General features: G+C 43.0%; 1 protein-coding gene across 2 annotated transcripts; it reads left to right on the top strand.

The window, feature by feature from the left end:
- Positions 1-797: 797 nt before the first annotated feature.
- Positions 798-10,631, top strand: e2f4 (E2F transcription factor 4). Of its 2 annotated transcripts, none has more exons than XM_061676305.1 (11): positions 798-1,380; positions 2,416-2,525; positions 5,935-6,096; positions 7,139-7,182; positions 7,274-7,338; positions 7,421-7,588; positions 7,739-7,817; positions 8,315-8,458; positions 9,559-9,606; positions 9,703-9,747; positions 10,267-10,631. In XM_061676305.1, exons 1-11 carry the CDS (start codon positions 1,216-1,218, stop codon positions 10,380-10,382), a joined length of 1,146 nt encoding a protein of 381 aa, XP_061532289.1. In that variant the 5' UTR covers positions 798-1,215; the 3' UTR covers positions 10,383-10,631. The 2 variants fall into 2 exon arrangements, with proteins under 2 accessions (XP_061532289.1, XP_061532288.1); XM_061676304.1 differs by having other exon boundaries at positions 800-1,380; positions 8,312-8,458.
- The last annotated feature ends 769 nt before the right edge of the window (positions 10,632-11,400 follow it).

Below are 11,400 nucleotides of genomic sequence, written 5' to 3'. Positions count from 1 at the left end.
GTGTTTAAACTTGTGACTTTGAAGTAAAGTAAGGAGCAATTGTCGAAAAAAAAATCCATCCATTTTCTGAGCCGCTTCTCCTCACTAGGGTCACGGGCGTGCCGGAGCCTATCCCAGCTATCGTCGGGCGAGAGGCGGGGTGACGCCCTGAACTGGTCGCCAGCCCATCGCAGGGCACATAGAAACAAACAACCGTTCGCTGTCACATTCACACCTACGGGCAATTTAGAGTCTTCAATGAACCTACCACGCATGTTTTGGGGAGGTGCCTGGAGAAAACTCAAGCAGGCACGGGGAGAACATTGCAAACTCCACACAGGCGAGGCTGGATTTGAACCCGGGTCCTCACAACTGTGATGTGTCTTTCACTGTGCCGCCTCATAAGTGTGATATGTTTCACCAATTCGATCTTGACACATGCAGAGCAGAAATGTCCAATTCTCGTCATTTGCACGTGAGAGGTGACCGTGCGTCAAACGCTATTTTTAGTATAAGCCGAGGCCTGCTAAAAAATGGACGGTGGGCCACAAATGGCTCCCGGGCCATATTTTGGACACCTGCTTTACATGTATATTAACAATAATAAAATGATTATGATGAATCAGATTTATATAACGCTTTTTCTATGAAAAAAGCGGAAAGAGGAAAATGAATAGAAATATTTAAAACAAGAAAAAGCCCAGAGTTAATGACTGAATGGCGAGTTCCATTCTGCAAGTTTCATGACTTCGCGCTTGCGCAGAGACGTTTTCAAGTTTTGTCCCGTAAGGGAATATCGACAAATGCCACTAGAAATGTCCCTGTTCAATCGATGTTTCATTGATAGAAATGAAACACCCCAAACTACAAATATTGATGGTGATGCTCACACGCACGCCCATGAATTTCCATTTGAAAATTCGCATCTGTTTCCACGATTGCGCAGTGTTATACGCGTTTGACATCACTCCACACTGATAGACTCTCTCTCCGCTGGTGGTACCGCGCGTGGCCAACGGCTCTCCCAACTGAAAGCTCGTTCAATGAATCGTCGTCCTCGATTTGGCGAAATAGTTTGAAGAAAGGCCGCCCAGGAAAGAACGTCGCAACGCTCTTATGCCGCGGACGTCACCGTTCTTCTGTTTGTTTGACTAGGACGGAGGAGCGCGCGTTCCTGGGCTCGCTTCCTAGGTTTTGGTCGGGGAGGCAGTGGGTCGACGGCGCTGGTCCCGAGAGATGATGGAGCTCGAGTCGGCCAGTAACAGGGGCGAACTGGGAGCCGTGGGGGACCCGCTGCAGCCGCAGACGCCGAGCAGACATGAGAAAAGCTTGGGACTCCTCACCGCTAAGTTTGTAACTTTGCTGCAGGAGGCCAAGGACGGAGTCCTCGATTTGAAAGCTGTGAGCATGCCACCCAGTCTTTGTTGTTAGCTAGCACATGTCATCTGGAGCTGCCTGCCTGCCTGCCTGCCTGCTGTCGCTAGGGTCCATGCAGCTTTTTCTTTTTTCTTTTTTGCTAGCCTGCCTGTTAGCATAGCCTAGCTTTCTGACAGCCTTGATTTGAATGCGCGATAGCTACATCGTAGCGTCAACATTCCGCTTGCTCCTGAGCGCAAACACCGATGTCACCGTGTGCTCACGTTTGACTTGAAACGGCCCGATTGGAAGTTTGGGAGCTGTGCCTCATCCACTTTCCCAGGCTGCCCCCTGCAGATTTCCAAGTGCACTAAGTGGGTCAGCTTTTGTCGCTCTTTCCTGACCAAGTGCATCTTTGCACATGGACAGTGTCGCATGATCGATTCGTTGAACGACATTCAGATCCAAGTGCTTTTTTTTTTTGGGGGGGGGGGGGGGGGGGTATAATATAATCGTCCCAAAAAATGTGTTTACTCTTACTGTCATCTTCCATCCGTCCATGAAGAACCTTTTCAACCCGAATTGCTGAGCTGAGTTAGGGTTTTAACATAACTAAAGTAATGTTCCTCCGCATTGATCTTGATCGCCGCTGCAATGATTCTTTTTAGAATCTTCCTCCTGTTAGGCCTTTTCTACGCTTAATCGGTTACAACAAGACACGATTCACTTCCCGTAGTTCTTAGGTCAAACCACGCGGGATGTTATCCTGCCAGTGCCGTATGAGGATGCACCTGCAGCTTAACAGGCAAAGCTTCAACTTATCAGCACACAGACGTGTACACTTTAGTTATCGCGGTTTTAGTTGGCACCCGACTTGGCACAACACTTCGGCTCGGAAGGAAGTTGAACAAGAGCGCTTCTCCGCGTTGGTTTCAAGTCACTGAATGTTGTGAGATACAGTCAACAACACCACCAGTCTCTGCGCCAGCTCTTTACTATGAATGAATGAATTGACAGCATTTGTGAATGCAGTTTTTCTTCTTTGTGTGTGTGTGCGCGCGCGTGTTTTGGGTGAAACAGGCAGCAGACACATTGGCAGTGCGGCAGAAGCGGCGGATATACGACATCACTAATGTGTTGGAGGGGATTGGACTCATTGAGAAAAAGTCCAAGAACAGCATTCAATGGAAGTAAGTGCACTCAGTCATTAGTTATGCCATGCAAGGTTTGTTGTTTTCGATGACACTTGTGGGGGAAAACGCCCAGTGGACATTGGTGACCCATGCTTGTGTATACTATATTATATTGTTAGCGCTTAGGTGTCAGATGTGACATTCCGCTTGTGCCCCCTGTTTCCAAACCTCCGACAATGAGAAAGTAATGTACAAAAGCAACTCACCCTTAACTGGAAATAAAACGGCTTCGTGAAGTACAAACAGTAGTAGGGCTTTCAATTGCTCTTCATTTTTGCCACAGATGCAGTACATATCGTTGCATTGTTTGAAGTCCCTATCGATTCATATTTGCAAGAGGTCATGCAAGTCAAGTTAAATGACTTGAAATTGAAATGTCAGCTTTAATGTGACTGTGTCGTGTATATTTGGTTATTTTGTTCATTGCCCATCATTTGGACTACCTTTGTCTCTTTCAGTACATGTGTTAAAGTAGACATTATACACATTTTGTACCGTTTAAAAAAAGGGATCTATCACTTACTGACATGAACTCAGACTAAACCTTGGGTTAGGTCAATTAGGACAACCGAAATTATTTCTGTTTGCTGAATGCCAGAATAATGAAAGATTTTTAAGGCATTTTTTGTTTACACACAGTAATATTACTATTATAATCAGAGGTGGCGGCACGGTGGCCGACCGGTTAGAGCGTCAGCCTCACAGCTCTGAGGACCCGGGTTCAATCCCCGGCCCCGCCTGTGTGGAGTTTGCACGTTCTCCCCGTGCCTGCGTGGGTTTTCTCCGGGCTCTCCGGTTTCCTCCCACATCCCAAAAAACATGCATAAATTGGAGACTCTAAATTGCCCGTAGGCACGACTGTGAGTGCGAATGGTTGTCTGTTTGTATGTGCCCTGCGATTGGCTGGCGACCAGTTCAGGGCGTACCCCGCCTCCTGCCCGATGACAGCCGGGATAGGCTCCGGCATGGCCCGCGACCCTGGTGAGGATAAGCGGCTCAGAAAATGGATGGATGGATAATCAGAGGTGGGAAGAGTAGCCAAATATTGTACTCAAGTAAGAGTACTGTTACTTTAGAATAATAGTAATCCAGTAAAAAGTAGTCATCCAAATATTTACTTGAGCAACTGTAAGAAAGTACTCAATGAAAGAAACTACTCAAGTAAAGAGTAACTTGTGAGTAGCTTCTGATTTTTTATTTATTTATTTTTAAATCAGAGCACGAACATCAAATAATACTACTAATAAAAAAATAATACATGGGAGTCGACACACACCTGCCACCATTTCAATTTTTAACTGCCCTAAAAACAACAACACATGCATTGGGCGCGACAGAAACATGATTTGCTTTATTCACTTAAATGACTTCATGAAGAAGCTGTTGGCTGACCAGACTTGGCGATTGTGTGTGCGACACCGTAGGACAGGTCTGATGTTGCTATATCCACTGTCAAAACAACGACAGAAACATCTGCAACTTACCGCAAGGCGTTTTCTCAAGTTAGAAGTGGGCTGAAATGTCCGAGTTTGGGCAGGTACAATTTAAGAGCTGCATGACAAAGCTGTTGTCATGCAGCTTCGTCTTTGTGTAACATCATGGTAAAGTCAAACTAAATCAGCCGAGATATCTGGAAGAAAATTGTGGACTTTCACAAGTCTGCTTCATCCTTGGGTGCAATTTCCGGATGCCTGAAGGTGCCATGTTCATATATTCAAATAATTAAATGCAAGCATAAAGACCATGGGAATGTCCAGCCATCATACTGCCCAGGGAGGAGACAGGTTCTGTGTCCCAGAGATGAACGTGCTTTGGCTCAAAATGTGCATGTCAACCCAAGAACAAAAGCAAAAGACCTTTGTGAAGACGCTGGCCAAAGCTGGTAAGAGTGCTATTATCCACAGTGAAATGAGTACTTACTCTGCCAGGATCAGGAAGAAACCATTACTCCAAGAGAAACATAAACAAGCCAGATTACAGTTTGCAAATGCACAGAGGGACCAAAAAAAAGTATTGATTGAGACATATCCTGCGGTCTGCCGAAACAAAAACTGAACGGTTTGGCCATAATGAGCATTGTTACGTTTGGAGGAAAAAGACGTAAGCTTGCAAGCCTGAGAACACCATCCCAAATTTGAAATACGGGGGTGGCGTCATCATGTTGTGGGTTGGTTTTGTTGCAGGAGAGACTGGTGCACTTCACAAAAAAATGGCATCATGTGGAAATATTGATATCCATCTATAATCTCATCTATATAATATTGATATCGCAAGACATCAGGCAGGAAGTTAAAGCGTGGGTGGGTCTTCCAAATTGACAATGACCCGTGGCGTCGTGCTAAACTGGCTGCCTAGTGGCTTCAGGATAGCAAAGTCAATGTTTTAGAGTGGCCATCGCAAAGCCTTGATCTCGATTGCAAATTTATGGGCAGACCTGAGAAGGCGCGTGCGTGCGTGCGTGCGTGCGTGCGTGCGAGGCAGCCTCCAAACTTGGCTCTGTCAGGAGGAACGGGCCAGTGTTCCTGCCGGCTATTGGGAGAAGCTTGTTGAAGGATATCAAAACATGGGAGCCATGTCATACAGTTTAAAGTTAATGCTATCAAATACTCATGAAATGTATGTAAACTTCTGACTTTGAAGAAACTCATGTAAAATTGTTCCCATTATTCTGGCATTTGAAATAGAAATAATTGTAGTCATCCTAATTGACCTAAAACAGGATAAATTCAGTAAGATTTCATGTAGACAGCGAGGGGGAAGAAAATCACGTGTTCTTTTTATATATTGTGCGCAAACATCTGCTTTCGAGTGTAGGTGAAGCCACCGATGGCTAATTTAACCAGATCCTGCCAATCACCATAAAGCGAGCGCTCCTACGGATCCGATTGCGTAATTCCTCGTGGAAGCAGCATTTAATCAACAAACCGCTAAAATACACTGACACGCTTATGTAAATGAACCAAATGATGTTGTTACAACTCAATAAAACCACTCAAGACACCTTTTTAGAAATAGGCAGATGTCAAAATAGTTGTTTGTTTCTTAATTTCACACTTGACGGGTGGGCAGGCACTCACGAGACACAGCTATTTGTGTTCAGGCAAGTAGAAAGGGAGGTAGGTTAGATGGTTCATTGAACAGCCCATTCATCGTAGCGACAATATTCACACATACACGTACGCACTTGCCTTAATAATATAGGAACAACAACAAATACGAAGCGGGGCATTGATGGTAAATGAAAGGAAATTGAAGCTAGAAGACCGAAGGTATTCGATTAGCCTCAAAAGAATGGTTTCGGGTGAATCTAAATGATTTCTCAGAAAGCCAATGTCTTTATGGGTGAGTGGCAACAAGTTAAAACTAACTGTGCTTGTCTGTTTTTGACGGTATGTCTGTGTTTCAGGGGTGTAGGTCCAGGCTGTAATACGAGGGAGATCGCAGACAAGCTGATTGACCTGAAGGCAGAACTTGATGATCTCGCCGTCAGGGAACGTGAGCTGGACCAGCAGAGAGTCTGGGTACAGCAGAGCATCAAGAATGTCACAGATGACTCCAACAACAGTCCATATCCTTTTTAGTCTCTTATTTATCTGGAAAAATGCTGTTTCAACTTGCACACACTCCCGCAGTTCTTTAGATGTTATCCTGGGTTCCTTTGTGACCTCCTGGATCAGTCGTCGCTGTGGTCTCAGGGTCATTTTTATTGGCCGGGCACTCCTGGGAAGGTTAACGACTGTTCCGTGTTTTCTCCATGTGAGAATAATGGCTCTTCCTATGGTTCGCTGGAATCCTAAAGCTTCAGAAATGGCTTCTGTCAGCCTTTCCAGGCTGATGGATGTCAATTACTTTATTTCTCGACTGTTCTGGAATTTATTTGGATCGTGTCGTTTTTTTTTGCAGCTTTTTTTTAATTTTTTTTTTTTTTTTTTTTATATAGATCTTTTGTTCGACTTGAGTTTGTCGGGACAGATTCTGTGTAAGGGACTCCTTGGTTGAACAGGTCTGGCGGTAACAGGCTCGGGTGTGACCAGTGAAAATTAACCAAAAATTGTGATTAGCCATATTTTATGATTATGATGATTTCACAAGAGGGGTAATTACTTTTTCACATAGGGCCAAGTAACTTTGAATAGTTTGATTTCCTTAATAAATGAAATCACCATTTAAAACCGTTTTTTTGTTTTGTTTTAAAGCTTTCACTAAGTGAGGAAACGATGCAAAAAATATAAGAATTTGAGAAGGGGGCCAATGCTTTTTCACGGCACTGTACACCAACATACTCGAGTGTATATCCTCTCTCTCTCTCTCTCCCTCTCTCTCTCTCTCTCTCTCTCTCTCTCTCTCTCTCTCTCTCTCTCTCTCTCTCTCTCTCCCTCTCCCTCCCTCCCTCCCCCTCTCTCTCTCTCTCTCTCCATACCCCAATGGAAGAATGCTCAAAATGGTTAAAGTACAGCAGTTATTTATTTTGTGTCTTCACTTTAAACAATGGAAATAAGTATGAAATGGATCCTGAACCATAGTGCTCGGTAGAAACATGGCTTTCTTGAGAATTTCTGAATACAAAAAAATGTTTGTTTCTGACTAATTGACCCTTAACATGTTTATACTATGGCCTATGTGAAACACGAGGACCTCTGTGGAGCTTTCAAAGGTAGTCTTTTGTTAAACTCTCATTAATTCCGTTCTGTCACTCAACCTGATGATTTCAAACGTTCCATCGCTCATCAAGTGTCCTTCCACAGGCGACACCCTCCTAGCGATACGTGCCCCCATTGGCACTCAGCTAGAGGTGCCCAGGCCAGAATCTGTAAGTACGGTGCGCATCACGTTTCCCTAAATCCACCTTCGGCTCATCTGTATGTTCTGTGGCCATGTGTGTGCAAATGCAGGTTATGAATGGACAAAGGAAATACCAGATCCGTTTGAAAAGTTCTTCTGGCCCCATTGAAGTTTTACTGGTCAATAAGGACCCATCCAGTGCCGCTCCAGTTGTTTTGCCTGTCCCTCCTCCAGATGACGTACTTCAGAGCCTCCCAGCACCGTCGCCCTCCTCCCAGGTCCAGATGTCAGATTTGCTGTTAGCTCTTTTTTGTTTGGGTTGATGAACTGCGGACGAAAAAAAACCTCTCGCTTGTCAATTCAATCTAATGCAAATCATATGCCTTGACTTGACTTCCTTTTTCACACTTCTCAATTGTTCCCCCTAGGCTACTAAAGCGGCTCCAGAGCCTTTCAAAACTGCTTCTTCCACAACATCAGCCACCAGCCAGCCAACCTCAGTTACAGGTGGGCAAGAAAGTCCCTGATTTGTCATATTTATTTTATCATTTGGATTACATCATCAAGCTGTCGTGTCAGATTTATATATTTCTATTGTTTTTTTCATTGTCATATAAAAGACATCTCACAGTTTAAGCAAAAAACATCATGAACAGCACTTTGTGTGCAGCTGCGGTTGTCTTCAAAGTTCTTTGGGAATAAAGTTGAGTTGAGATTCAAGGAATGTAATTGTCATACCAACACATCTATACACATGATATGGCACGAAATACGATACCCAAGATCCCGGATTAGCTCAATAAGTCCTGACTGAGTCTTGTGAAATATAATCGCATATTTTCTTAATGTTTATATATTATATATTATACATCTGCGACCATGCATTTCTCCTTATGTTTTAATGAATGGTATAATGGAGTGGAATATAACGAGTGGTACACAGAGCCGCTATTGTCGGGTTATTTGCCACACGGCATCTTACGTGAGTGGTTATGTTTCAGAAGTGAGCAGCACCACGCCACTCGGTCCGACCGCAGATACTCCCGCTGCCGTTACTCAGCAACTTCAATCCTCCGCCTCCTTGGATGGATCTGTGTCGTCTTCTGCGTCGGCGGTTTTTGAACCAATGAAGTCTGACCCGTCCGAACGTGAGCACGCCTATCTGGTCATGTTATTCGGCAGCGTTACGGTGCTCCACTGGAATACAACAAGTTAATGACTTGTAACATGACTAGTCAGTTTAAAAAAAAAAAAAAGAAACAAATCTAATGGGTGGATACATATCATACATGCTGGTTGCAGCATCATTTTTCTTCAGCTGGAAGTTGCTGGTATATAGAATCACTTTAAACTAGCAGTTAATTTTGTCCCAAAACATTCACATGAAGCTGAATGAAAAGGAAATGCCCCTTTTGTAACGACAATGACCCCAAGCATGCATCCAAATCATCCATCCATCCATTTTCTGTACCGCTTTATCCTCACAAGGGATATCCCGGCTAACTTCGGGCGTTAGCACCTCTGCCTCGGAGTTCTGAGGACCCGCGGTTCAAATCCGGCCTCGCCTATGTGGAGTGTGCATGTTCTCCCCGTGCCTGTGTGGGTTTTCTCGGGGTCCTCTGGTTTCCTCCCACATCCCAAAAACCTGCACGGTAGGTTCATTGAAGACTCCAAATTCCCCGTCTGTGTGATTGTGAGTGCGAATGGTTGTTTGTTTATATGTGCCCTGCGATTGGCCGATGACCATTCCAGGGTGGAACCCGCCTCTCGCCCGGAGATACCTGGGATAGGCTCCAGCGCATCTGCAAACCTAGTGAGGATAAGCGCTACGGAAAATGGATGGATGGAAACGAGAGAGAAAACCAATAACAACAGCAGCACTGATTTAAAAGCGGGAACATTTAAATAATGATTTTTTTTATGATTTCAGAGGCATTAAAAAAAATGTTTGTGATTTATTGATTTATTTATTTCTGGGGGCGGTCGTCTTAAAAAGATTATCGTGACATGCCTACACACATGCAACCAGCTTACTGTACCTTTTTATTTTGTTTAAATCTCTGAGATTTAAGTTTTCAGTGAATTTATACAATTTATAAGCCTCATTCGCCGTTGAAATCAGTAATACAAACCCTGGCATTCATAATGTTCGATTCGATTCCTTTGTATTGCTCCACTAATGGAGGAAAGCTTTTAGTTGTGCTTTGTAGTGACAAAATTGTTGCTATATTTCTGTTGATTTCTACAGTGCTGGACTTTCCTAAAGAGCTTTCGGACATGTTTGATCCAACAAAAGGTCAATTAAATTACTTACTAATTGTCGAGATGTGAAGTGAACCGTTATTTTTTTTTAAAATGCTCTTACATACAGTATCCTTTCTTTATTTTTCAGAGATCATGAGTGGAGATTTGTTGGAGGACCTGATGTCGTCAGAAGGTGAAACTCGTGAATAAAAAAACTCAAATCAAACATTATGTGTTGTGGGACACTGGTTGCCCTCGGACTTGTTTGGTTTTGGAATATTTTTATCTCATAGGATTAGGAAATAATAATAATAATAATAACCTTTATTAACTGTTCAGGCAATTTTGAAAGAAACCTTTTTACATTCTTTACACTCAAGTGTAAAAAAAGGTAATAGGAAACTGCTGTGTATTATAACCAGATAAATCAAACTACAATTAAGGATCGACGACCAGACTGCTGGAAAATACAAAAGAAGAAGAAAGCGATGTAGTAGAAGAATCCAGTCTAACGTCTTGTCATTTTTTGTGTGAGATGAATGACTTGGGAGTCGCGTTATACGGCTACCGCTAATACTCATCACTTGTTGCTCCTCTGTTTGTGGGGAAATTTGGCCCGATCATCAGAATGTGTTACCCCGCTAAAGTCAAATTGTATCATTTACTTCCGTGGCTTGACCTTAATACATTTGTCTTCCTGTTGTGCCTTTAGTGTTTTCGCCTCTCCTGCGTCTGTCGCCCCCACCTAGTGACCATGACTACATATACAACCTGGATGAGACAGAAGGCCTGTGTGACCTCTTCGATGTCCCCATTTTAAACCTCTGACCCAAAGATGACCATCACAGTGGGTGAACCCCTCTCAGCTTAGGCGCCCCTAACCCCCCCTCCCCCCCATTCACTGACTGTGAAGGTGAGCGTGAAACAGTACGCGTTGAAAGACTTGCTTTGAACGGGGATCTCAACCTGAGCTCAGTAGCGCCGCCTTCAGCCACTGGAGGGGGGAAAAAAAAACAGCAAGATCAAAACCATTTTATTTTCAGCTTTTCCATGAATTAAAACAAAACTGAAAAAGTCTTATTTTTGGATTGTTGCTTTTATGTAGTAAGTGTTACATCGATCTGTGAGCTTGCAAATGAATGTGTCCAGGCTTCACACCCGTGTGCATATTATGTAAGTTTTATATGAGGAAAGAAGGAAAAAAAAAAAAAGAAAACATTTTCCAATCAGGTTCAGAGTCATGGCAACCTAACGGAGCGCAACCTTTATCACCCACCAGCGGCCCACACATGGCTTGAATCTGTCCAAATGCAGCTGGTTATATATGCACTATCTTTGTGTACATAAAGAATATATATTTTGCCTTAGCAGTACACTAGTCTGTCTAAAAATCTACATTTGTAATACAGGCAGAGAAATAGTTGCTAAATTAAGGTATCAGACTCAACGTAAAAATGTAAAGATTTTTTTTTTTTTTATCATTATACAAATATGTAAAAACTTTTTTTAATTTTATTTTATATATATATATAAATAACCACACTGGGAAATTGTCTCAATGAATCCTGTCTGTTTCCCAGATCTCTCTGAGGAGGTCCTGTGCAAAGGACCAAAAATGAATATGGGGATTAGTGGAATGTTAACGTTTGATAACTTTTATTCTTTTCACATTTTTTTTTTTTTCCTCCTTTGATAGTTGAAAAGTGCAGTGTGTTTTTAGAGATTTGGGATGTTTTTGCGTGTGTGTCCTTTTAAACTTCCCACCTCAAGTTAAGCATTTCAACTTGTCATGCTTTATTTTCATTGTCCTTGCAAGTTTTATTGCTATTTATATGTAAAATAAGAT

The sequence above is a fragment of the Phycodurus eques genome, chromosome 5 (assembly GCF_024500275.1).
Source record: "Phycodurus eques isolate BA_2022a chromosome 5, UOR_Pequ_1.1, whole genome shotgun sequence".
NCBI lineage: Eukaryota > Metazoa > Chordata > Actinopteri > Syngnathiformes > Syngnathidae > Phycodurus > Phycodurus eques.
Note: the sequence above shows the minus strand (reverse complement) of the source record. Positions and strands in the feature narration are given on the sequence as shown.